General features: G+C 41.8%; 1 protein-coding gene across 1 annotated transcript in view; it reads left to right on the top strand.

The window, feature by feature from the left end:
* The first annotated feature begins 16,804 nt into the window (after window positions 1-16,804).
* The window catches only part of pde6a (phosphodiesterase 6A, cGMP-specific, rod, alpha), a 32,205-nt gene continuing 23,551 nt past the window's right edge, over window positions 16,805-25,458 (top strand). Inside the window, exons 1-6 of the mRNA XM_078411104.1 lie at window positions 16,805-17,314; window positions 19,812-19,964; window positions 23,188-23,277; window positions 24,548-24,688; window positions 24,799-24,873; window positions 25,120-25,184. Of these exons, the coding sequence (XP_078267230.1) occupies window positions 16,847-17,314; window positions 19,812-19,964; window positions 23,188-23,277; window positions 24,548-24,688; window positions 24,799-24,873; window positions 25,120-25,184 (992 nt within the window). The 5' untranslated portion in view covers window positions 16,805-16,846. The remainder of the gene's footprint in view (window positions 17,315-19,811; window positions 19,965-23,187; window positions 23,278-24,547; window positions 24,689-24,798; window positions 24,874-25,119; window positions 25,185-25,458) is intronic.

Raw genomic sequence — 25,458 nt, 5'->3', positions numbered from 1 at the left:
TCCTCTCCCCTCCCTTCCCCAGATTCTACCACTCACCTGCATAAAAGGGAACATTTTCAATGGCCATTTAACCTAACATTGGTTTGTGGGAGGAAACAAATGCTCACATGGAGAATGTGCAAATGTACACAAACAGCAGGGGAGGTTGAACTGTGAGGCAGCAGCTCTTCTATCTGCACTACTTTGATGCCCACTATTAGTCTTGGCTTGGTCAAGAAGCATTAAATGAACGACTGTGCATTGATCTCAAACTGTTTATAAAAATGCCTTGCTGTGTACAATTAGTAAAAGAGTATGCGGGCCACATTTGGAAGGAGAATAGACTTCACTCTCCCTCTCCTCCTCGTGAAAGATTGATCGAAGATATACGTTTCCATTTGACCTCAGAACCCACCGTTAAAAGTGATTCTCCTGTTCAACTCTGCACACTTTGTCTGTTGTTTTTCCTTCCTCGTTAGACCTTGAAGGTTCATATTCGTGAATGCCATGGGAGTATTTTCATCAGGACCTGCTAGCAATTCATAAAATGATGGTTCTCAATAGCAGTTGGACTTGCAATACACCTTGGCTATGTCAGTGACAGCCCGATCCTTAAAACGAATGGAAAGTGATGTATTTTGTGTTGGCTCGCTCCGTGCCAGTAAACTATAAATTAGGTAGTTTGTCCAATGGTTCTTTTTGGCCATAGGCACTCCATTTAAAGCCATATTGCAAAAAGAAGCATTTGTCGTCCAGCTTATCATGAATAAGAGGAAATGTGTATCATTTTGCCCTAGAACTGGCTGAACAGGAAAAGTACTGTGATTCAAGAGTCTTATTTCAGCATGTGAATGTGTTGCCTTTTCACACATAGAACAGGAGATTATTTATCTAAACTACAATACACTTCATTCTGTTAAAAACTTGTGAGTTTGGTAAACACTTTAAACATAGTAGGTTCTCTGTAGAAGTTTAAATTCAGTTTGGAAAGTAAATTGGGTGACAGATGTATGCCTTATTCATGATTCACATGCTGGGACTGTAAATGATGAATACTTATGTAACTCCAAGAAGAAGTGGTTAGTCATGTAATATTGTTTATGCAACCAACACAAGATAAAGTTTAAAATTAATTAGAACAGACTGCAAATATATCGTACTAGTGCTGTGAGATACACATGTAATGGCAGCATATTTTTTCCACACTGCAACTTGGCAGTGCTGGTAGCTTCTAAGTCATGTCAAACCAGTACTTCTTCTGTGACTGCATTGATTCAGCTGGTGGACTCTTGCTGAGAGTCATTTTAAAAAAAAACATTAAAATAGAAAGTTAACTTTTAAGAACTCTTAAGGTTTTAAAAGTTGAAATCATTAAACCTTTAATGTTCATGTTCTTTTTTATAAAAGCAAGGCTGCTTCAACTCTCTGTTCGTATTTGGATAAGGAAATTGTGTGGTTTAATTCCTGTCTTGAAGTCTGATGAGCCACAGATTGTTAGGAATGAATCCCAAGTAACATTGCATTAACCAAAGATAGACACAAAATGCTAGAGTAACTCAACGGGACAGGCAGCATCTCCGGAGAGAAGGAATTAACCAAAGTTTGAAAACGAACTTTACATTAAGCATGGATCTGGCTTACAAACAAATCATTATGGTTTTAACACAACAGTTTTTTTGTGTTGGTATAAAATGATACATTGCAAAATTAGTTACTTTCCATCTGCAGATTTACATTAGAGCACGGAATCAATAATTTCTCTGACGAGTCCATAGCATGAGTAAGTGATGGCAGCTGTGAATAGCCTGTGTGATTCCTGCCAAAGCCTCATAGGATCTATTCATAAAGGGAACTTTCTGTCTGAGCCAAACTTTCTACAAAAGTCATCCGTGTTTATCCAAGGTCTGGTAAGGAGTGGGCTGGAGTCCACCAGCTGAATCAATGCATTCACAGAAGATGTACTGGTTAGACATGACTTAGAACTACTAGCATTGCCAAGTTGCAGTTATAATGGCAGCATATATCATCATGTCATCATATCATATATATACAGCCGGAAACAGGCCTTTTCGGCCCTCCAAGTCCGTGCCGCCCAGTGATCCCCGTACATTAACACTATCCTACACCCACTAGGGACAATTTTTACATTTTACCCAGCCAATTAACCTACATACCTGTACGTCTTTGGAGTGTAGGAGGAAACCGAAGATCTCGGAGAAAACCCACGCAGGTCACGGGGAGAACGTACAAACTCCTTACAGTGCAGCACCCGTAGTCAGGATCGAACCTGAGTCTCCAGCACTGCATTCGCTGTAAAGCAGCAACTCTACCGCTGCGCTACCGTGCCGCCCTTATGCTGCCATTACATGTGCATCCAAAGCAGGAAAATAATCTGGGCCTGACAATTGTTAGTTTGCCTCTAGCGTGAAAAGATGATTGGTGCTCTATTTGAGCAGCGGTGGATTATGTTGACATCACAAGGCTTAGCGGAACCATTACAGTCCACTGCCACTGCAAACACCACTAAAGTGAGACATACGAAGTGAGACTTAACAGTAGAACTGATAGCAGTTTTCAATGGAATAAATGCACAACAGGAGAGGACAAGGCCACACAAGACACCACTAAAGATCTCCATTTCTCCTTTAGACACAGACTTGTATTTTGCTGTATATTGTTTGTCCATTCTGCATGGAGCCGCCAACGTTTAGCTTCATAAATGCCTTCGCGTTTTGTATTCCCACACAAATGCAGGAATCCCGTAGCTCAACAGTTCACATCAGCTGCAATCCGCTGCTGGACTCTGCATGGAGAAATGCTGGACAGATGTGGAGTACAATTGTCTGGTCTGAAAGGTGTTAATGTCTCTGCAATGTGCAAAAATTCCAACAAAAATATAGTGTCGATGAATTTGCAGTTAGATCTAGAAGATCATTCATTTTAAATATGAGGAAGAAAGATGAAGAAACAGTCAGTTACCTTAATTTACAATGTGTTTGCTTTAATATGTTTGATTGGTGTTTTATTTTCAGTCAGGGTTAAATGTTCATCTGAAGAGAGGTATCGACCCGAAACGTCACCTATTTCTTCTCTCAGAGATGTTGCCTGTACCGTTGAGTTACATCAGCATTTTGTGTCTAACTTCGGTTTAAACCAGCATCTACATTTCCTTCCTGTACATTAAATCTTCGTATGTCAGGAGCATTCAGAGCATTGATAAGGCTTGTCTGACAGCAAATATGTCAAGGGTTTTTAGAGATAATAATAATGAAAAGTCGAGACAGATTGGATGTGGAGAGGGTGTTTCTGGTAGTGGGAGTGTCTGGAAGCAGATGACGCGGGGTCAGAATAAATGGACCTCAAAGTCAAAGTCAAGTCAATGTCAACTTTATTGTCAATTTCCAGTTAGTTTACACAGACAGAAAATCGAAATACCGTTTCCCACAATCCCGAGGAATAAAGTGCATTAAATTAAGTTAAAATTAAAAAGGCACAGCAAACAACAATCAATATAAAATATAGTCACTTCAATGAAAAAAAGATGAAGATGAATATATTACAATTTAAAAAATGAATGAACAGTAGTGCAAAGCCTGTCCATAGCAGCGTTTAAAAAATAAAAAAAAATAATTAAAAAAAAAAAAAAAGTCTGGTGCTGGATGTGCGTGTGTGTGAGGTGTTAAAGTCCAGGTCCAATGGGGGCAGGGGAGAGAGGAGGGAGGGAGGGGAGAGAGTTCAGCATTCTGACAGCCTGGTGGAAAAAACTGTTCTTTAGTCGGGTGGTGCTCGACCTCAGGCTGCGAAACCTTCTCCCTGAAGGCAGGAGGGTGAAGAGGCTGTTGGAGGGGTGGGAGGGGTCACCCACAATGCTCAATGCTTTGCGGGTGAGGCGGGTGGTGTAAAGGACCAGGAGTGTTGGGAGTGAGGCGCCAGTGATCCTCTCAGCAGTGTTCACTATGCGCTGCAGGGTCTTACGGCTGGAGGCTGTGCAGCTTCCGAACCACACAGTGATGCAGCTGCTGAGGATACTCTCAATGGCACCTCGGTAAAAAGTGTACATGATGGGTGTGGGGGCTCCCGCTCTCTTCAGTTTGCGGAGGAAGTAGAGGCGCTGCTGGGCTTTCTTGGCGATGGACGTGGTGTTGTTGCTCCAGGAGAGATCCTCGGTGATGTTCACCCCCAGGAATTTGGTGCTGCTCACCTGCTCCACAGCAGCACCATTGATGGTCAGTGGGTGGGGGTGTTGGGTGTGCGTTCTCCTGAAGTCGACAACAATCTCCTTTGTTTTCTCCACATTCAGGAAGAGATTGTTGTCTGTGCACCACACGGCCAGCTGGTTCACCTCCTTCCTGTAGTGGGTCTGGTCGTTGTTGCTGATGAGACCCACCACGGTTGTGTCGTCCGCAAACTTGACGAAGTGGTTGGAGCTGTGGGTGGGTGTGCAGTCGTGGGTCAGCAAGGTGAAGAGCAGGGGGCTTAACACACATCCTTGTGGAGCCCCCGTACTCAGCGTGATGGTGTCCGATGTGTTGCTGCCGACCCGTACAGACTGGGGTCTGGCAGTGAGGAAGTCCAACAGCCAGTTGCAGAGAAGGGGGCTGAGGCCCAGATTTGTTAGTTTACAAACCAGCTGCTGGGGGATGATGGTGTTGAATGCTGAGCTAAAGTCTATGAACAGCATCCTAACATATGAGTTTTTAGTGTCCAAGTGGGTGAGGGCTGGGTGTAGAGCAGAGGACCTACCTTTAGAATGGAAATGAGGTGGAATTTCTTTAGCCAGAGGGTGGTGAATCTGTGGAATTCATTGCCACAGAAGCATATGGAGGCCAAGTCATTGTGTACTTTTAAAGTGGAGATTGATAGGCTCTTGATTAGTAAGAGTGTCAAAGGTTACAGGGAGAAGGCAAGAGAGTGGGGTTTAGTGGGAAAAATGGATCAGCCATGATCAAATGGCAGAGCAGACTCGATGAGACAAATGGCCTAATTCTGCTCCTACGACTTATGAACTTATGATTGTGGGCAGGGCTAGATCAGGGCCATTCATGTGACTTGATTATGCTACAAAAGACCCATGTACCACACAGGGTCTCATCACTTGGCTCCAAATTATGGATGGTAAGTGGTAAGTGGAACTATCCTGACAAGCCTGACCACACTGCTTATTTGTCATATTTGGTTGTTCTTATATGCAGAATATCATTTTGCCTGGCATGTTGCAAAACAACAGCATGATATATCAGTGCTCTATCGCAACGTACAAAAAGGTGGAGATTGAGTTTCATCCTCTGGGAAGTTCATTATCTTCAAGCTCACTGAATACACATCCGTAATGGAGATCAACCAAAATGGTGTCTGATAACGAACAGACGAATGGCAGAAGATGAGCCTCCAAAAGCACCATGGCCCCTTCTGGCTTGGTGGAGAATAATTAGAAATGACTACAAAAGTTATATATGGTCCTACAATCAGGTGAATGTTTGTAGGTTATCCAGGTTATCCAGAAAGCAACAGTAATTCAGGAATAATTTGCACTTTGCAATGCTGTTCTGCAAGGTGATATCATACATGCTCATACAAGGTCATACATGCATTTTGGGGATCACTCATGTTAAAAGACACTCACACTGACCTGCACCCATCAACTCCTCCATGTTCTACTTAGGTCAAGACCTGACCCTGTGCACCTTTGACCTCTTCTCCAAAACATCAGTTGGCTCAGCTCTTGAATTCTTCCCAAGCCCACTGATCTCCACAATTATCCCCCCCGCCCCCCTGCCCCCTCCCCGCCCTCCCCCCCCCCCCCCCCCGCCCCCCCCACCTTAGCTCTGCTGAATCTAAACCCTGGAACTCCCAACCCAACACAAGAAAAATAGGAGCAGGAATAGGCAACCACCTTCAACATGACCCTGATCCACTCAAGGCCTCAACTCTTCCAGAGTGTCGGATCCCCAGGGCTCTAAATCCCCTCCACCCTCTTTTAAAACTGCATCAATGTCCATTTTAAATACAGCACTGAGTCAGTACCTTCATCAAAAGGGCAGCAGCAGTCTTAAAAGATGGCTCACAACCATTAAGTGGAACAGTGGTGCAACTAGTAGAGCTGCTGTCTCTTAGCTCCAGACCATGGTTCAATTCTGATCCAAAATGCTGTCTGCTGAGTCTGCATGCTCTCCCAGAATGTGGGTTTCCTCTGGTTGAGACCACCAGTAGTAGAGCAGGTGTAGTCTACCAGGCCTCTCAAGACTGACCCACTACTCAATATGATCATGGCTGATCTTTGCTGGCCTCATTTTCTGTGCTGGCTCCCCATTAGCCTTGAATTTAATATGTTTAAAATGGGTTGGGATAGGTGAACTACCCACGATAAATTCCCTAGCGTGTAGATAAATAATCAAACCTATGGGAATTTATTGGGAATATAGGGAGAGAAAAAATAGAATTAGTGTGACTTGGTGCAAAATGGGTGTTTGATGCTTAGAGTTGACTTGGAGGTTCGAAGAATCTGTTGAATGGCCGGTCAGATCATTTTGGATCCCAGTGCAACCTCCAGTTCCCCAAGTATTTATCCTAATCTCTTGCTGGTTGCCAACCGAATCCTTGTTGGAGACCATTATCTCCAACCCTAACCAATCACATGATCATCAACCCAATTCAAGAGTTCTGAGAGATACTGCATGGAAACGGGCCCTTAGGCTCACCAAGTCCACCCCGACCATCGATCACCCATTCACACTGGTTCTATGTTATCCCACTTCCGCATCTATTTCCCGACCTAAATTGGGAGTACACCTGCTAGCCCTCTCTCCTATGGGGCTTCTCCTGTATCGAGCCTTAATCTTGCGCAGAATGTTTTTGTCCTGAGAGAGTACCGCTTTGAAAATGCCTGGACCTTGTGCGTCTGGTATACAGGTATTTGCAATGATATGCCCATAACTGAAATGTGTGTTGTTGCAACAAATATCCAGCGTGCCTATTTGATCTCGAGAATGTTTAGATTCATGATGCCAATAGAAAGTCAGCCCTCCATGATCCGTGCACTTCCCTTGAAATTTGTCTTTTGAAACTTTGAAAATCCAGCAGAGGAAAAGATTTAAATCCATTTATCAGCATTTGCTTGTAATTCTTAATGACAAGATTGCTATTGGATGCAGTTGTTGGTCATGCTCTACCAGAGAATATTGTTGACAGACGTGTTAGAGAGCAAGAGATTAGAAACATGGAAATATAGAAACATAGAAAAATTGGTGCAGGAGAAGGCCTTTCAGCCCTTCAAGCCAGCACTGCCATTCAATATGATCATGGCTGATCATCTAAAATCAGTACCCCGTTCCTGCTCTTTCCCCATATCCCTTAATTCCTTTAGCCCTAAGAGCTAAATCTAACTCTCTCTTGAAAACATCCAGTGAATTTGCCTCCACTGCCTTCTTTGGCAGAAAATTGCACAAATTTACAACTCTCTGGGCGAAGATGTTTTTCCTCATCTCAGTCCTAAATGGCCTAACCCTTATTCTTAAACTGTGACACCTGGTTCTGGACTCCCCTAACATCAGGAACATTTTTCCTGCATCTAGCCTGTCCAATCCTTTAACAATTTTATATGTTTCTATAAGATCCCCACTCATCCTTCTAAATTCCAGTAAATACAAGCTCTGGCGACCCATTCTTTCATCATATGTCAGTCCTGCCATCCCGGGAATTAACCTGAGGAACCTACGCTGCACTCCCTCAATAGCAATAATGTCCTTCCTCAAATTAGGAGAGCAAAAATGCACACAATACATCAGGCGTGGTCTCACCAGGACCCTGTACAACTGCAGTAAGACCTCCTTGCTCCTAAACTCAAATCCTCTTGCAATGAAGGCCAATATGCCATTAGCGTTCTTCACTGCCTGCTGTACCTGCATGCTTACTTTCACTGACTGATGTACAAGCACACCCAGGTCTCGTTGCACTTCCCCTTTTCCTAATCTGACACCATTCAGATAATAATCTGCCTTTCTGTTCTTGCCACCAAAGTGGATAACCTCACAATTATCCACATTATACTGCATCAGCCATGCATCTGTCCACTCACCCAACCTATCCAAGTCACCCTGCAGCCTCACAGCATCCTCATCGCAGCTCACACTGCCACCCAGCTTTGCGTCATCCGCAAACTTGGAGATGTCACATTTATTTCCCTCGTCTAAATCGTCAATATATATTGTAAATAACTGGGGTCCCAACATCGAGCCTTGCGGCACCCCACTAGTCACTGCCTACCATTCTGAAAAGGACCCGTTAGTTCCTACTCTTTGCTTCCTGTCTGCCAACCAGTTCTTTATCCATGCCAATACCCTACCCCCAATACCATGTGCTCTAATTTTACACACTAATCTTATTACGGCCAGCTTCTTGCCTTTCTTATCAAGCCCCAAAGCTGCCGTTGACGAAGGATAGCAGAACGCCATCTTCTTGACGCAAATAACCAACAACACAGAGATCTCCACGACGATTCAATTAGTTAGCCGTTTATTTGAAGTTGCAATATAACCTATTGGCATATCTCTTGTCATTGACTTGTTATTGATTAACTTGGTAAATATCTAATATCCTACCATGGTTCCTTCATGACTTATACGAAACTACCAGACCTTATATCTATCCAGTAGGTAGTATAATTTATATCCAGTAGGTACTTCTTGTATTTTCTTTGGCCACCAAAATCTTATTATTTTAGTCGGCTCTTACAGTTAAATATTCTGCTTGCCAATCTTATATCGGCAGTCTCTCGGCTCGTACTGAAGTATTATGTCGGAGCTTGAAGATCTCTGGCTCATCAGGCTTCGCCCAGTCCATATACATAAGCATAGTATTAACCTCTCAGTGTCCAAAAATACAGTAGGATGCAAAGTAACATAATAACATGCAATTAACTAATAAATGCAAAATGGCTCCTACAAATCTCTTGTGTGGGACCTTGTCAAAGGCTTTTTGAAAGTCCAGATACACCACATCCACTGGCTCTCCCTTATCCATTCTACTTGTTACATCTTCAAAAAATTCCAGAAGATTAGTCAAGCATGATTTCCCCTTCATAAATCAAGTCAAGTCAAGTCAAGTTTATTTGTCACATGCACATACACGATGTGCAGTGAAATGAAAGTGGCAATGCCTGCAGATTGTGCACAAAAAAGAATTACAGTTACAGCATATAAATAAAAGTTAATACCGAGAAGACAAAATGTAGTCCCTGGAGTTATAAAAGTTAACAGTCCTGATGGCCTGTGGGAAGAAACTTCGTCTCATCCTCTCCGTTTTCACACCGTGACAGCGGAGGCGTTTGCCTGACCATAGCATCTGGAACAGTCCGTTGCTGGGGTGGCAGGGGTTCCTCATAATCTTGCTTGCTCTTGATCTGCACCTCCTGATGTATAGGTCCTGCAGGGGGGCGAGTGTAGTTCCCATGGTATGTTCTGCCGAACGCACTACTCTCTGCAGGGCCATCCTGTCCTGGGCAGAGCTGTTCCCAAACCAGACTGTGATGCTGCCGGACAGGATGCTCTCTACAGCCCCAGAGTAGAAGCAATGAAAGATCCTCAGAAACACTCTGAATTTCCTCAGCTGTCTAAGGTGGTAAAGGCGCTGCTTTGCCTTACCCACCAGTACAGCAATGTGTGTTGTCCATGTCAGATCCTCTTTGATGTGGACTCCCAAGTATTTAAAACTGCTCACCCTATCCACAGTAGACCCATTTATCTCCAGTGGCGTGTACGTCCTTGGATGTTGAGCCTTTCTAAAGTCCACAATCAGCTCCTTAGTTTTTTTGACATTCAAGAGGAGGCTATTGTCCTGACACCAGAGTGCCAGATCAGCCACCTCCTCCCGGTAGGCCTTCTCATCGTTGTCGGAGATCCGGCCCACCACCACAGTGTCATCAGCAAACTTGATGATGGAGTTTGAGCTGAACCTGGCCACATAGTCATGTGTGTACAGGGAGTACAGTAGGGGGCTAAGGACGCAACCCTGGGGGGATCCTATGTTCAGGGTGAGGGGGCTAGATGTGTGTTCTCCCATCCTGATCACTTGGGGCCTGGCCATGAGAAAGTCCAGGACCCAGGCACACAGAGGGGTGCTAAGCAGCTTCTCAGCCAGTCTGCTGGGGACTATTGTTTTGAATGCTGAACTAAAGTCAATGAACAGCATCCTCACATAGCCCCCCTGGCTGTCCAGATGAGAGAGAGCATTGTGCAGAACCTGGGAGACCGCATCATCCATGGACCTGTTCGGACGGTATGTGAACTGTAGTGGGTCCATGTTGCGAGGAAGGAAGGCGCAGATGTGCTTCTTGATCAGCCTCTCGATGCATTTCATGACAACCGAGGTGAGGGACACCGGTCGGTAGTCATTTAAACAAGCTGGAGAGGCATTCTTTGGCACCGGTACAATAATGGATCTTTTACCATACCATACACCATACACATACAGCCGGAAACAGGCCTTTTCGGCCCACCAAGTCCGTGCCGGCCAGCGATCCCCGTACATTAACACTATCCTACACACACTAGGGACAATTTTTACATTTACCCAGCCAATTAACCTACATACCTGTACGTCTTTGGAGTGTGGGAGGAAACCGAAGATCTCGGAGAAAACCCACGCAGGTCACGAGGAGAACGTACAAACTCCTTACAGTGCAGCACCCGTAGTCAGGATCGAACCTGAGTCTCCGGCGCTGCATTCGCTGTAAAGCAGCAACTCTACCGCTGCGCTACCGTGCCGGGACCTCGGACTTTGCTAAGGAGAGGTTAAATATTGTGGTGAGCACTGGAGCAAGCTGAGTAGCACAAGACTTTAGTACTCGCCCAGATATGCCATCTGGGCCTCCAGCTTTCCTCGTGTTCACACGCGTCAGAGCCCACCTCACCTCATGCTCGGACACAGAGAATGTGTGCACATCCCCGGCGGTGGATCCCCCTCCAGCCTCGCTAGCCAGCGCCCCATCGGTGTTGTTTTTAGACTGCGAGCTAGGGGTGTTACCCGTCTCGAACTGTGCATAAAAAGAGTTCAGGTCATCAGCTAAGGAGGTGCCGGCACTTCCGGTTGAGGGGGGGCTGCACCGGTAGCTAGTTATAGTCCGTAGCCCCTGACAAAGGCGCCTGGTGTCCTGCTGCTCCATCTGCGTCTCCATCCTGTCCCTGAACCTCCTTTTTGTGTCGGTAGGACTCTACCTTGTAGTCGTCCATATTGCCGGATGCCAGGCCAGAGTTGTAAGCAGCGGTGCGAACATTCAAAGCAACGCGAATCGACCTGTCCACCCAGGGTTTTTGGTTAGGAAAGATACTAACCCTTACCGTGGGGACGATGTTATCGGCTATTGTTGCAATGAAGTCCGTAACCGCTTCCGCAAACTCACTGACGTCTCTGGAACTTGCTTGGAACATGTTCCAGTCGACTTTACTCAGTGCATCTTGCAGCATGGCCTCTGAATGGTCAGACCACCGCTTTACGTCCCTTGTCACTGTTGTTTCCCATACTATCCGTGGTTTATACTCCGGCAGCAGGAAAATGGCAGCGTGGTCAGATTTTCCAAAAAGAGGGAGAGAAATGGCCTTATAGCCTTTCCTGAATGGCGTGTAGCAGTGGGCCAAAGTTCTATCCCCCCTGGTGACACACGTGATGTGTTGGTAGAAGTTGGTAGATGCTGACTTAGACCGATCCTGTCACTGCTATCCAAATGCGCTGTAATAACATCTTTAATAATTGACTTAAGCATCTTCCCCACCACCGATGTAAGGCTAACTGGTCTATAATTCCCCGTTTTCTCTCTCAAGTCAAGTCAAGTCAAGTCAAATTTATTTGTCACATACACATACACGATGTGCAGTGAAATGAAAGTGGCAATGCCTGCGGATTGTGCACAAAAAAGAATTACAGTTACAGCATATAAATAAAGTTAATAAGTTACTATAGTGTAGACAAAAATTTAGTCTCTGGAGTTATAAAAGTTGATAGCCCTGATGGCCTGTGGGAAGAAACTCCGTCTCATCCTCTCCGTTTTCACAGCGTGACAGTGGAGGCGTTTGCCTGATCATAGCATCTGGAACAGTCCGTTACTGGGGTGGCAGGGGTCCCTCATGATCTTGCTTGCTCTGGATCTGCACCTCCTGATGTATAGTTCCTGAAGGGGACGAGTGTAGTTCCCATGGTGCGTTCTGCCGAACGCACTACTCTCTGCAGGGCCATCCTGTCCTGGGCAGAGCTGTTCCCAAACCAGACTGTAATGTTGCCGGACAGGATGCTCTCTACAGCCCCAGAGTAGAAGCAATGCTCCTTTCTTAAAAAGTGGGGCTACATTGGCTACCCTCCAGTCCACAGGAACCGATCCAGAGTCAGAAGAACATTGGAAAATGATCACCAATGCATCCATGATTTCTAGGGCCACCTCCTTGAGTACTCTGGGTTGCAGACCTTCAGGCCCTGGGGATTTATCTGCCTTCAGTCCCAAAGTTTACTTAACACTATTTCCTGACTAATGTGGATTCCCTTCAGTTCTTCCCTCCCACTAGATACTCGGTCCCCGAGTATTTCTGGGAGATTGTTTCTGTCTTCCTTAGTAAAGACAGAACCAAAGTACTTGTTTAACTGTTCTGCCATTTCCTTGTTTCCCATTACAAATTCACTTGTCTCTGAGTCTCCAGACTCAGGAACAGCTTCATCCCCAGGGCCATAGCTGCTATGAACCGGTCCTGCTGAGCCGGATGGCCACAACGCATAGATCAACTTGCACTTTACCCTGTCTAAAAACTGTTACAATTGTTTCGTTTCGTTGGGTTGCTGTTAATTACTTAAATTATTGCATCGTTTGGGAGGTGCATTCCCAATCTCGTTGTACCCCTGGGTACAATGACAATAAAGATATATTGTATTGTATTGTATTGTATTGTAAGGGACCTACATTTGTCGTCCCTAATCTTTACCTTTTTACATATCTAAAGAAGCTTTTTAGAGTTAGTTTTTATATTCCCCGCAAGCCAAAAATAGACACAAAATGCTGGAGTAACTCAGCGGGACAGACATCATCTCTGGAGAGAAGGAATGGGTGACGTTTCGGGTTGAGACCCTTCTTCAGACTTGCATCAGAGGGGAGGGAGATGCATAGATAAGGAAGTAAGGTGTGAAAACAAGGCAAATGGAATAGAGATCAAGGAAAATGTAGAATGTAAAATGTAAAATGTAAAAAATATAGCTTTCTCTCCGACAAGAGATTAAAGCGAATGAATTTAATCAGTAAAGTTAGAGGACCAGTCTTAGTTGTATCCATGATGTCCAGTTCTGTGCAAACATTGTGACAGTGCTCAACAATCAAGATAAATGTTGTTTTACAACAATAAATAGCCAGTAGATGAATATGCCATTGACAGAAACACAATTATAATTATCAATTATTTTTTAACTTTATTGAAGTTTGATTCCTGCACCTTGGACCAAGTTAACAGATTAATCAAATCCAGTTTAATCTCTGCTCTAAAATTTTATGTCTTTTATCCTTTCATTGCTTAATTTCAATACAGTATTGGACGATTTTCTTTACTCAAGCAAAAAATGTCATTAGAAGCAAACTGCATTTCCCTTTATCTGGCATTGTCATGAATAACCCTCAGTACAATAATTACACTTTATTATTTTTGCAACAATGTAGGCCTTAGGCCGAAGAGAGATATTAACCGTTATCTAAAGTTGGGGAATTCAATGCTCATACCGTTCAATGTACATACTAATGGTTTGAATATTGAATTTTAGGTAACTTCTAACAAACCCCCTCCCCCTCCCTTTCTCCTCTGCACTCCCTCCCCCCCCCCCCCCCCCCCCCCATGCTCTACTTGGACTCACATCTTTTTCTCCCCTCTCCTCCCCCCTCTTCCACATTCCTTCCCCTGGCTTTACAATTCACAACTCTTCAGTACTTTTGCCTCATGCCTTCTATTTTTTACATCTCTGGCCTTGATCCAGCCACCTTGCCTATCAAACCCCCCACCACCACCCCACCACCCCCCCCCCCCCGCCCCACTTCACCTGTAACCACTTATTATCTGACATGTATTTGTTCTGCCCTCCTCTCTTCCTGCTTTCTTCCCACACCTTTCCCCCCAAAATCAGTCTGAACTATGGTCCCAACCTGAAATATCACCTATCCACATTCTCCAGAGATGCTGTCTGACCCACTGAGTTATTCCAGCACTTTGTGTCTTCTTATGTAAACCACCGTCAGCAGTTCCATCTTTCTACAGTCTTTGATTATTTGAGTTATTCCAGCACTTTGTGTCTTCTTATGTAAACCACCGTCAGCAGTTCCATCTTTCTACAGTCTTTGATTATTTGGACTCATGTCTTACTTTCTGCTGTAAACTCACCCCAATTACAACCTTGGATTGGTCCTGTAAATACTCTGAGGGCCATAGAACCATACTGCAGTAGAAAGTGATGGAAAATCAGAATTATCCAGGATCTGAAAATTATTAAATTTGAACCTGCTATAATCATATATTCTGCTAATTCCATTCCTGTCTTAGCATTGTTTTCTAGTTTCCGGTCAGTGCTATATCTTTACTGAGTGTAGTTTCACACTCGGTATAGAAATAGCACCATAACTATTGGACTTCTGGAATCCATTGATAAAAGGGAAGTACCCCCTACAGAGAGAAGTAATTTACGTTGTTTTGCTGATAAAGAGTAATGTGTTTATTGCCTTCTGCTATTATCCTGTAACCCTTTATCACCCTCCATTCCTCCATAACTTTATTCTTAGACACAGTTCCCTTTCCCTTGAAAACAGCTCAGAGGAGGATATTTCATTTGAGTAATGGCTTAAATATGACAGCCATATTTTATTTTGTCCGAAATTTCTTTATAACCTCGCCCTTCTTATCTCTGAGACCTTCTTAAAACTTCCAATACTCTACCCTGGTGAACCTACGCTGCACTCCCTCAATAGCAATAATGTCCTTCCTCAAATTAGGAGACCAAAATTGCACACATTACTCCAGGTGCAGTCTCACCAGTCCTGTACAACTGCAGTAGGACCACCTTGCTCCTAAACTCAAATCCTCTTGCAATGAAGGCCAACATGCCATTAGCTTTCTTCACTGCCTGCTGTACCTGCATGCTCACTTTTAGTGACTGATGTACAAGCACACTGCCCTTTTCCTAATCTGACACCATTCAGATAATAATCTGCCTTCCTGTTCTTGCCACCAAAGTGGATAACCTCACATTTATTCACATTAGACTGCATCTGTCATGCATCTGCCACTCACCCAACCTATCCAAGTCACCCTGCAGCCTCACAGCATCCTCATCGCAGCTCACACTGCCACCCAGCTTTGTGTCATCCGCAAACCTGGAGATGTCACATTTAATTCCCTCGTTCAAATCGTTAATATACATTGTAAATAACTGGTGTCCCAGCACCGAGCCTTGCGGCATCCCACTAGTCACAGTTATGTGTGGAGTTCCCACTGACATCATTACACACATCCAGTGGCTTCTATGTATACTTACATTATTTACATTGAAGCCCATGAATTTATAGAGTGATCCAAAAGACACTTGGACAGATACATGGATAGGAAAGTTTAGATGGGGCATACTGGTCGGCATGGACAAATTGGGCTGAAGGGCCTGTTTCCATATTCTATGACTCTATGTGATCCGTGCACAAAAGACATCTGCATACAGTGGCAGAGTCATAGAGCTATGCAGCATGGAAACAAGTCCTTCAGCCCACATTGCCTGCATTTGTCCCCGTATCAATTTTAACCGTTCCTATCCATATATCTGTCCAAATGTCTTTTAAAAGTCATAATTGTAGCTTTCACTGCCAGCTTATTTTAGATACATATTATCCTCTGAGTGAAAAATTTCTCCCAAGATCCCTCTAGCTTTACATCGTCTGCCTTGGGGAAAGGACTATGAGCGTTCACTTTATCCATGCCCCTCATAATTATGCACACCTCAATGATTAGGTCTCAGATTAAATTCCTTTGCCTGAAGCACAGACAATCACCAGGCCATGGGACTTCAAGATTTTGTATTTGTGTCTCAAATTAGTCCTAGCTTTGTCAATTGGCTCAAGCACATTTATAAATTAAATGTAAGTAAGCACAGACTGGAGTTTTACACCGTCACAATTACGAGAATAACCTTGTATCTTTAAGGGCCATCCCTCACACATAATCCTCAGATAAAAACATCTTTATCCTATTGTAAGTATTTAAATCAACAAGGAGAGGAGGATTAGCAATCCAAACCTATTCTAAAACCAGCTGTTCTTTGTTTGGTAGATGATGGAACACATTTTAATTCAAATAAAGTACAAGCAGAACTTGAAAATATATCCATTCTGGAATTGCTGTCGCCGTATAAATTGCTAACCTGGCTCTAACATAAATGGAGATCATGACAAGGTTACCATATGCTGGAGGAGTTTATTGTTTCTCGATGGAATAGGTTTTACAGTTTTTGTATTAGATGTTTCAAATATGTTTCAATAGTGTAGAATAACTTGTGGGTAGCACTCACGGATTTGATTTATGGAGTTACTCGTGTCTTGAATTCAAATATAACTCTGATACTTTCAATTAGCTCTTGGCTTAATCACCTTCATCATAATCCTACTTTCACCTTCAGCATCACTGAGCAGATGCAATTGAAGGTGGCACACAGAGTCTCAGTCCTGAGCAGGGAGTTATTTAGCCGAGTGTTTCCGTGAAACCTTGTTCCTCCGCAATCTCTGAAATTGAAGGAATGATCATACAGTGTTAAATTACATCCAAAAGTTTCTTCTGTGTCCGTGCATGGAACAGGTGAAGACTCGCATTATTTCAAAATGAGCCTGGCCAAGGAAGATGTGGAGAAGTTCCTGGATAGTAATCCAACCTTCGCCAAGGAATACTTCGACTCAAAACTACGCTCTTTGCACATTGCTCACTTGCTGGGAGCTCAAGAAACGAATGCAGACTATGGCACCTTCCGAGACCTGAACAATGTGGAGGAAAGTGAGGTCATTTTTGAAATCATCCGAGACATGCAGGACATTAATATGGAAAAGGTAGTGTTCAATACACTAAGGAGGATTGCCTTTCTCATCCGCGCAGATCGCCTGAGTTTGTTCATGTACAGATCCAGGAATGGCACTCCTGAACTTGCCACAAGACTGTTCAACATTCACAAAGATTCTATTTTTGAAGACTGTTTGGTTCCACCAGAATGTGAAATTGTTTTTCCTCTTGACACTGGGATCATTGGTTATGTGGCACAAACAAAGAAAACAATAAACATCCATGATAAATCTAAGGTACTGTGAGTATTTGTTTTAATTTTATAAGATATAAGAGCAGAATTAGGCCATTCGGACCATCGAGGCTGCTCCGCCATTATGGCTGATTTATCTTTCCCTCTCAACCCCATTCTCCTACCTTCTCCCCACAAGTTTTAACACCCTTAACAATCAAGAATTTCGAGAATAGTCTAGCATAGTGGAGGGCATTAAAAGAAAGAGAAACCATGCATCATTGCGCATCTATATAGTTTAAGAATTTAATATCAACCCTGCTGCCAAATGAAGGCCATGAAATTCCCTATACATTTATTTTTCAAGTGTTCATTTCTTCAGAACATCTGCTGTCAATTACCTGCTGAAAATAAAGCATGTACATTAAGTCACAATAAGTGGCAGGTAACATGATAATGATTAGAAAAACCGAGATTGATCAGAAAGAAAGACAAAAAATAAGGAATATACAAGAGAGTCCGTGAAAATTTTGACACACAAATGCACGTGAAGTCCAGAAAATTAGTAAGTTGAAGTGGAAAGTGATAAGAAAAGCAGAAAAGTGAGAAATAATTATGGATTGGGAAAGAAACAGACAATCACTGGAAATATGTCTAAACTATATCATAGGGATACTGAGAGATAATGGGAGATATATTTATAAAATAAGATTTTGAAGACAACGATTAGATAAAAATCTATATCATTGCTTTCTTACAATTTTACTATCAAAAATTGGTAGGTATAAATTATAAGTATAATTCCAATCAATGGATATGATATGGCTGCAGTGATTATTTCTATAATTCCAACTGCAGATGCATGCATGAAAAATACAGTTGTTGTGTTAGCAATATAATTGGAAAAGGTACAATGAAAATGTGACGAACATTTGTTAATTGAGATATTTTGGAATTATTTTTGTCTATTCTCTCGTTCATGCTTTAGTGGGGAGAGGTGTTTGGATTTATCATTACTTCGATGTTTTATCTTCCCTTTATCACATTATATTGCAGATGTTAAATACAGGTGATAGATAAAATATTACTTTGGACAATTATTACAGACATTAAATATATATTTCTTCCACCAAAGCATACTATATTTAAGGCATACCATAACAGTAACATAAGGGGATTGATTTTAGAAAACAGTTTGCACCATTAATTTGAATTTCACTTGGTGGTGATTTGAATTTCTACTGATGGCTTGTAACAATTTTTCATTAGAAAAAAAAGGTGTCTGCAGAATTTGTGATTAATGGCAGCAGTAGTGAAAATTAAACTCGTCAATTGGTAACAAAAACATTTATCTATGAAAGAAAAATTGTTGGAAACACCCTCAGCAACTCTGAAAAGATGTGAAAAGTAAATGGAAATGCTTCTGTGGAGGAATTATATGTTAGGAGGCATGCCCTTTTTAATTAACTTACAATGTTCTATCGTTTTGATAGTTGTTATCACAAAGAATTTAAATACTAACAGGAAATCATTGTGCAGACTAATCCAGTCACATGTACAGCTACATGGATTGATTTTTAGATCATCCTCTTAGGCAGGTAATTAAATTACTTTGGCCATTATTCGATATTGGCATGATTTTATTTTTTTTAAATCACATATGTAATTTAAGTATCAAGTAAATTGAAATTCTCATGCATTTTATCTTTTAGGCCAAGATTCTTAGATTGAATTGATGTGAGAATTTAAACAAAAAAAAATCATTATTCAATTTCAGACTGAGTAAATTGGAAGTGTCATGTACTGTATATTGGAAAGAGGCTTTATTTGGAATACTGAATATCAGTTGTTGAAAGCGAACATGTGTTTTTAAATCCAAAGACGTGCATGTTTGTAGGTTAGTTGACTTCTGTAAATCGTCCCTAGTGTGTAGGATAAAACTAGTGTATAGATGATCGCTGGTTGGTGCGGACTCAGTGGGCTGATGGGCCTGCTTCCACGCTGTATCTCTAAACTTAAACTAAACTAAAGGAAAGGATTGATTTGAAAGCTTAAAAAAAACAATAAATGATAGGGATTTTCTTCATCTATTTTTCTGATTTCTGATTTTCAAATAAAGTGTATTCACACCCCTCAAAACGATGGAGATTATTAGATACAAGGAAAGCAAACTCCGGGCTGGGAGTATGATTAATTTTTGGCGCATTTCCTTTGGCCTGACGATTTGCTGATGGCCTTGCATTACTGCAGTGTGTGGCAAAGCAAGAATGCACACGTGGTGATATATATTCACGCTAGAATTTTGTGTGACTTGCAAAACTTGGAGGTGTCCATAGTTTTGTTGACCTTGTTCTTAGTGGGAATAGTATTTTAATCTGTTGGCATGGGTGAACCTGACACTACCAACTACATTTTCAGGCAGTTCAGTTACAGCCAAGATAAGAGTTTCCAAATTTGCAGGTCTTTAATGTTTGCCATAATTAGATTTAAGATTTTATTGGTACCATGGATTATCATCCTTGAAATGTTGTATTGACCACTTACTGTTTCTATTTTCTCAGGATGGTCATTTCAGTGATTTTGTGGACGTTCTCACAGAGTATCAAACCAAGAATGTGCTGGCAACTCCAGTAACAAATGGAAAGGATGTTGTTGCTGTTATAATGGCTGTAAACAAAATAGATGGGGCACATTTCACCACAAAAGATGAAGAAGTAAGAGCTTACCAATTTCTATTTATACACAATGTATATTTTAAATTTTAAAGCCTTGAAATTCTTCATCTCTTCCAGTGGTATTGTTGGCACTGCAATGACAGTTATTTTCTAGATTGCTGAAAAAATAGGGTGATTAAAAATCCTTCTCACATTCCACCTCCATAATGACTGGAATCCAGTTTCTGTTGCCCCTTGGAGCCTACATGGTGCGTGTGCCAATCCTGCTGGAAGATCTTTAAGATGTCTCTCGTTGAGGAAAGTACTGGATCTGTTTTCACCAACTCTGGCAATGCTTCACAATAGGTGGACTTCTCTGATTGGGTTGAAAGATCCTTCTGTTATGCACACTTGGTTGCAGAAGCATGATACAGTTGAATGCATCTTTGAAGGATTAGGTCTTGCATCACTAATGCATTAATTGTACATTAGTGCTCTTGAGGAACAGAGTCAATTGCGGAGGCACAGCAGTTTTATAATGGTGTGTATAATACACTGATCTAGCTTTAACTACAGAACCTGAAACCCCAGTGATGTTATCTACATCTGGGCCTCAATATAGGAATGGCAGCATGCAGGTTGCTGTCTAATCCGCGCTCTCACCACTGGCACCAGAACAGCAGCATATGCCTCCTCAGAGATGCAGGAACAGGTCCGTTCTTGAAAGCTTTGCAAGTGAAAGTATAATGGATGTCATTGCTGCTGCTACATTGTCATTGGTTCCAATAATGAGGAGAGTTTTTATAGTCTCCATATGCGATGGACACTGCTGTAGTTAACCATTCATGCACAGTGTGTGGCAAAGTATTAGTAGAGAGCAGGGATTTACCCCAAAACCCACCACTCCAATGTCATGAACAGCCTACCACTGTGCATTTTCTGGGAAGCCTGTACTTAATCACATCCCAACTCCCCAAGCTCCCTTGCGTTCTGTGAATCATCTGACGTCAAATTATTGATTACTCACAAGTTCACGTAAAAGGAGTAGAATTGGGCCATTTGGCCCATCGAGTCATTCAATCATGGCTGATCTCTGCCTCCTAATCCCATTTTCCTGCCTTTTCCCCATAACCCTTGACATCTGTCCTAATCAAGAATTTGTCTATCTCTACCTTAAAAATATCCTCTGACTTGGCCTACACAGACCTCTGTGGCAATGAATTCCACAGATTAGCTACCCTCTGACTAAAGAAGTTCCTCCTCATCTTCTTTCTAAAAGAGCGCCCTTTAATTCTGAAGCTATGACTTATTTTAATCATCCCCCCCAGGAGAAGGGCTCAGAATCAGTGCATGGAAATACAAAAGGAAGTAATTGAAATAGTTAAAGGAAAGGGATTGAGGCCTCTAGACTATAAGATTTCTTTGTACTCTTATTCTAATTGCCACCTTGGTCTACCAGAAAGGGTTGTTGTCCCCATTTGGTCCACTCCTCTGGGGGATGAAGCTTCTTAGGGCTGAATTTCCATTTTGGGATTTTTGACTTTTCATTTTGTGCATATTGCATTTTGTCACACGGCTAAAAGGATTAAGTGAAAATCAAAGGATGAATTCCTGGTATAATCATTTAACAAATGCAAGAGCAGCATTGATTTCACTTTGTTCAAGTGTTGTAAGGAATAGTGATTTCCCTTAACCACAGTGAAATGTGAAAGTTAATTGTGCAGCCTTTCATTTTAGAGGAAGAATAGCATCTTGGTGCTCATTGTGCCCAAGGAAGGAAAAGAAAAGAAACCAAACTGTGTGATGATTTTCCTCCATGAGATCAAATTTCAGCAATGATGTACTCTAAGAGAAATAGAAATGCCATTCAAAGCACCATCTCTCTCCTTATTTCTCCAGAAGTTTTCTTCCAATGAGCACTGAACAAGTGCCCTTCATTTTGTGGCAACTAGTGAGATAAAACAAAATCATTCTGTTCATTAAGCTCAATCGGGATATTCAATTTGATGATAACTGAGCTGTACTTCCACTTCGGCACAGGAACTGCAGATGCTGGTTTACAGAAAAAAATATACAAAGTGCTGGAGTAACTTAGTTGGTCAGCCAACATCTTTGGAAGACCTGGATAGGTTGGGGCCCTTCTTCAGATGTTCTTACACAAAAAGCAACCATAAACCTCAGTCTCAAAAATATCAATTGATCAAACATTTCTTCACACAGAGAGTGGTGAGTCTATGGAATTCTCTGCCACAGAAGGTAGTTGAGGCCAGTTCATTGGCTATATTTAAGAGGGAGTTAGATGTGGCCCTTTTTGCTAAAGGGATCAGGGGGTATGGAGAGAAGGCAGGACAGGCTACTGAGCTGGATGATCAGCCATGATCATATTGAATGGCGGTGCAGGCTCGAAGGGCCGAATGGCCTACTCCTGCACCTATTTTCTATGTTTCTATGTTTCTATGTCAGCCTTTTAGGAAAGAGACAATGATTTCCATCGTGCATCGTTACCCTACAACCTCAATATACCCGATTCCCTTAATAGTCAGGAATATATCAGTCTCAGTTTTAAATAAAGTCCATCATTGAACCTCCGCAGTTCACTTGGATGGAGAAATCCAAATATTCATCACCCTGTAGATGAAGATATATCTGCTCCTCTTGCTGCTAAACCCATGGGAATTGTGGATGTAAATTTAAATGTTAACCTGAACTCAAATGTTAACCTGTTGAGCCTTGCTATCATTCTGGAGTATCTCAATATTGTCTGGGAATATCTGATGGTCAAAGTCAAACATATTAGATTATTTTTATCTTCTTCAAATTTCTATTCGCTTCTTTTGTTGATGTTAATCTGCAGAGATGTTAATCATAAAATTAGCAATAAAGCAAGAAACTGTGTGAAATATTTCACATCTTAATTCCCAGCCAAGGTTCTTGGTTATTAAACAAACACAAACCTAATTCCCCAAAGTTTCTGCCAGCTTTCCTAAACAATTCTAGCAATCCCCCACATTTTTATTTTACCCTTGTGTTGAGCAGCTTCAATTGTGCGATTAACCTGATCAAACATGTTACAAAATCTCCAGCTTTTAGTGTCTATCTTCGGTTTAAACCAGCATCTGCAGTTCCTTCATACACAAACATGTTACAACCTGGTCAGTCCCAGTTACCATTAGTGGATGGAAAATTAGACTCAGCAGCTCAACATATAGAAAAAAATGTTATTTGGGCAAGTCATTTTCTGATTTGTCTGTTATATTAATAATCATGTGTTTTTTAATTACAGATTTTGATAAAGTATCTCAATTTTCTTAACTTAACACTCAAGATCTATCATCTGAATTATCTCCATAACTGTGAAACCAGGAAAGGGCAGGTAAAGTTAAACAATGCTCCCTTAATAAAGAATGCCTCTTAGAGAATTCAAGTTTTAATGTGATATAACTATATTTTACCAATTCATCTGCTGTAACTGTGCTGTAGCATAATAGTCCAGCAACCAGAGTTCTGGACCACTGATCTAACATACATGTCAACTCTCAGACCATTCTCATTCTCCCACTTCTTTCCCTGTGACCTATTCTGGCACAAATGTCAATTGACACCTTCCTGATTTGACAATCACCTACCTACGCTGGGTGCAATTAATCTAACAATGAACCTATTTGGGAATATGGAAGGTAAACGGAGCACCTGGTGAAGAATGTGCAAACTCCATGCCACAGGTCAGAATCAAACCCAGGTCTCTGGAGTTGTGAGACAAATACACTACCTGCTGTACCAATATGCCGCTCTTTACTGTTCTGGAGGAAGATTTTAAGCTTATTTAGCAGGTGCGTGGACTGAAAAAGGTTACGCTGAAAGGAAAGAAAAGGTTTCAAAAGTGATGTGGCAAGGCTGGTTGCAAATGAACAAGAAGTATTTTGATTTAAAATTCTTTGACCCAGAGTAGAGGAATCAAGAACCAGACCGTAGGTTTAGGATGATAGGGGAAAGTTTTAATAGGAACCCGAGGGACAACCTTTTTTTTACACAAAGGGTGGTAGGTATATGGAGCAAGCTGCCAGAAGAGGTATTTGATGCAAGTACTATCACAACATTTAAAAAACATCTGGACAGGTCCATGGATAGGATAAATTTAGAGGGACATGGGCCAAATGCAGGCATGTTGGTCAGCATGGGAAAGTTAGGCCGAAGGGCCTGTTTGCATGCTGTATGACTCTTTGACTCTTTGACATGGATTTCCAAAAAGTGTGTTATAATGTGCCACCATAATAGGCTTGTCATCAAGTTTGAAGGCCATGGGATGAAAGGTGCAAGATTGATAGACAATTGTCTAATCAACAGGAAACAGAGGGGTGGAGAAAGGTTGTTCGTCAGACCAGAAGGAAGAGAACAACGGGATCCCCAGGGACTGCTGCAAGGAACATCATACACAGTAATAATAAAGGCACACCAATGTTATTGTTAAGGAGGCCAAGAAGTATAATTTCATTGGAACACTTGGCAGAGGACAGGTGTTTAATAGTGCAACCAGTATCTGACATATCATTGTGGCTTGAATAGTTCTTCAGTCATCAATAACTCTGGATATACATGATAGCAACATTACCATGACATCTATTTGTTTTTTTTAAATTTTGCAGGTACTTTTGTGGTCTGCAAGCAAAGTATTTGAAGAACTTACTGATATTGAACGGCAGTTTCACAAAGCCCTTTACACTGTGCGTGGCTTTTTGAACTGTGACAGATACTCAGTGGCGCTCCTAGACATGACGAAGGAAAAGGTTTGAGTTCTCTACATCAAACTCTATATTGTGCACTGCAAATATCATTATTCACATTAAGATTACATGTGCAAATATATATTTTTAAATTTGGCTTTATTTAACTGCAGGAATTTTTTGATCTCTGGCCAATACAAATGGGTGAAGTACCAGCATATGATGGCCCAAGAACACCCGATGGAAGGGTATGCATTACGACTAGTTACATTCAAATGTTATATCTTGCACACAATGTTGTATCTTTAATCTTTATCTGTGCACTGTGGACAGCCCGATTGTAATTATGTATAGTCTTTACTTTGACTGGAAAGCACACAAGCAAAAGTTTTTCACTCTACCTCAGTGCACGTGACAATACTAAACTAACTTAAACTAAAACTAAACTTCGACAATTTCATTTTGACTTTGTTTCATTTTGTTTTTGCCCATAGGAAATAATTTTTTACAAAATAATCGATTACATCCTTCATGGAAAAGAAGAAATTAAAGTCATCCCGTAAGTCTGTGAGAGAAATAGGTTTAGAGAAAGTTATGCTGCAGTAAAATGATGCAATTTGCTTCACAGTGATAGAAAAAGAAAGGAAGAAATAGGTTGGGAAATTAAAGTAATTTGGTTGATTAGATATTTAGAACAGAATCTTGTTTTAAAATTTCCTTCCAGCGGGGTGCACAGTCAGAGCATTGGAAAATCCACAAGGAAGCATGTGTCCAATGTGTAGGAGCATCCAGCAAAGAGCTCCGTGTAGGATAGGGAGACATTCCTCCCAGCA

This window comes from Rhinoraja longicauda, chromosome 14 (genome assembly GCF_053455715.1).
Source record: "Rhinoraja longicauda isolate Sanriku21f chromosome 14, sRhiLon1.1, whole genome shotgun sequence".
Classification (NCBI taxonomy): domain Eukaryota; kingdom Metazoa; phylum Chordata; class Chondrichthyes; order Rajiformes; family Arhynchobatidae; genus Rhinoraja; species Rhinoraja longicauda.
The sequence above is the reverse complement of the archived record's forward strand: the minus strand, read 5'-3'. Positions and strand labels throughout refer to the sequence as shown.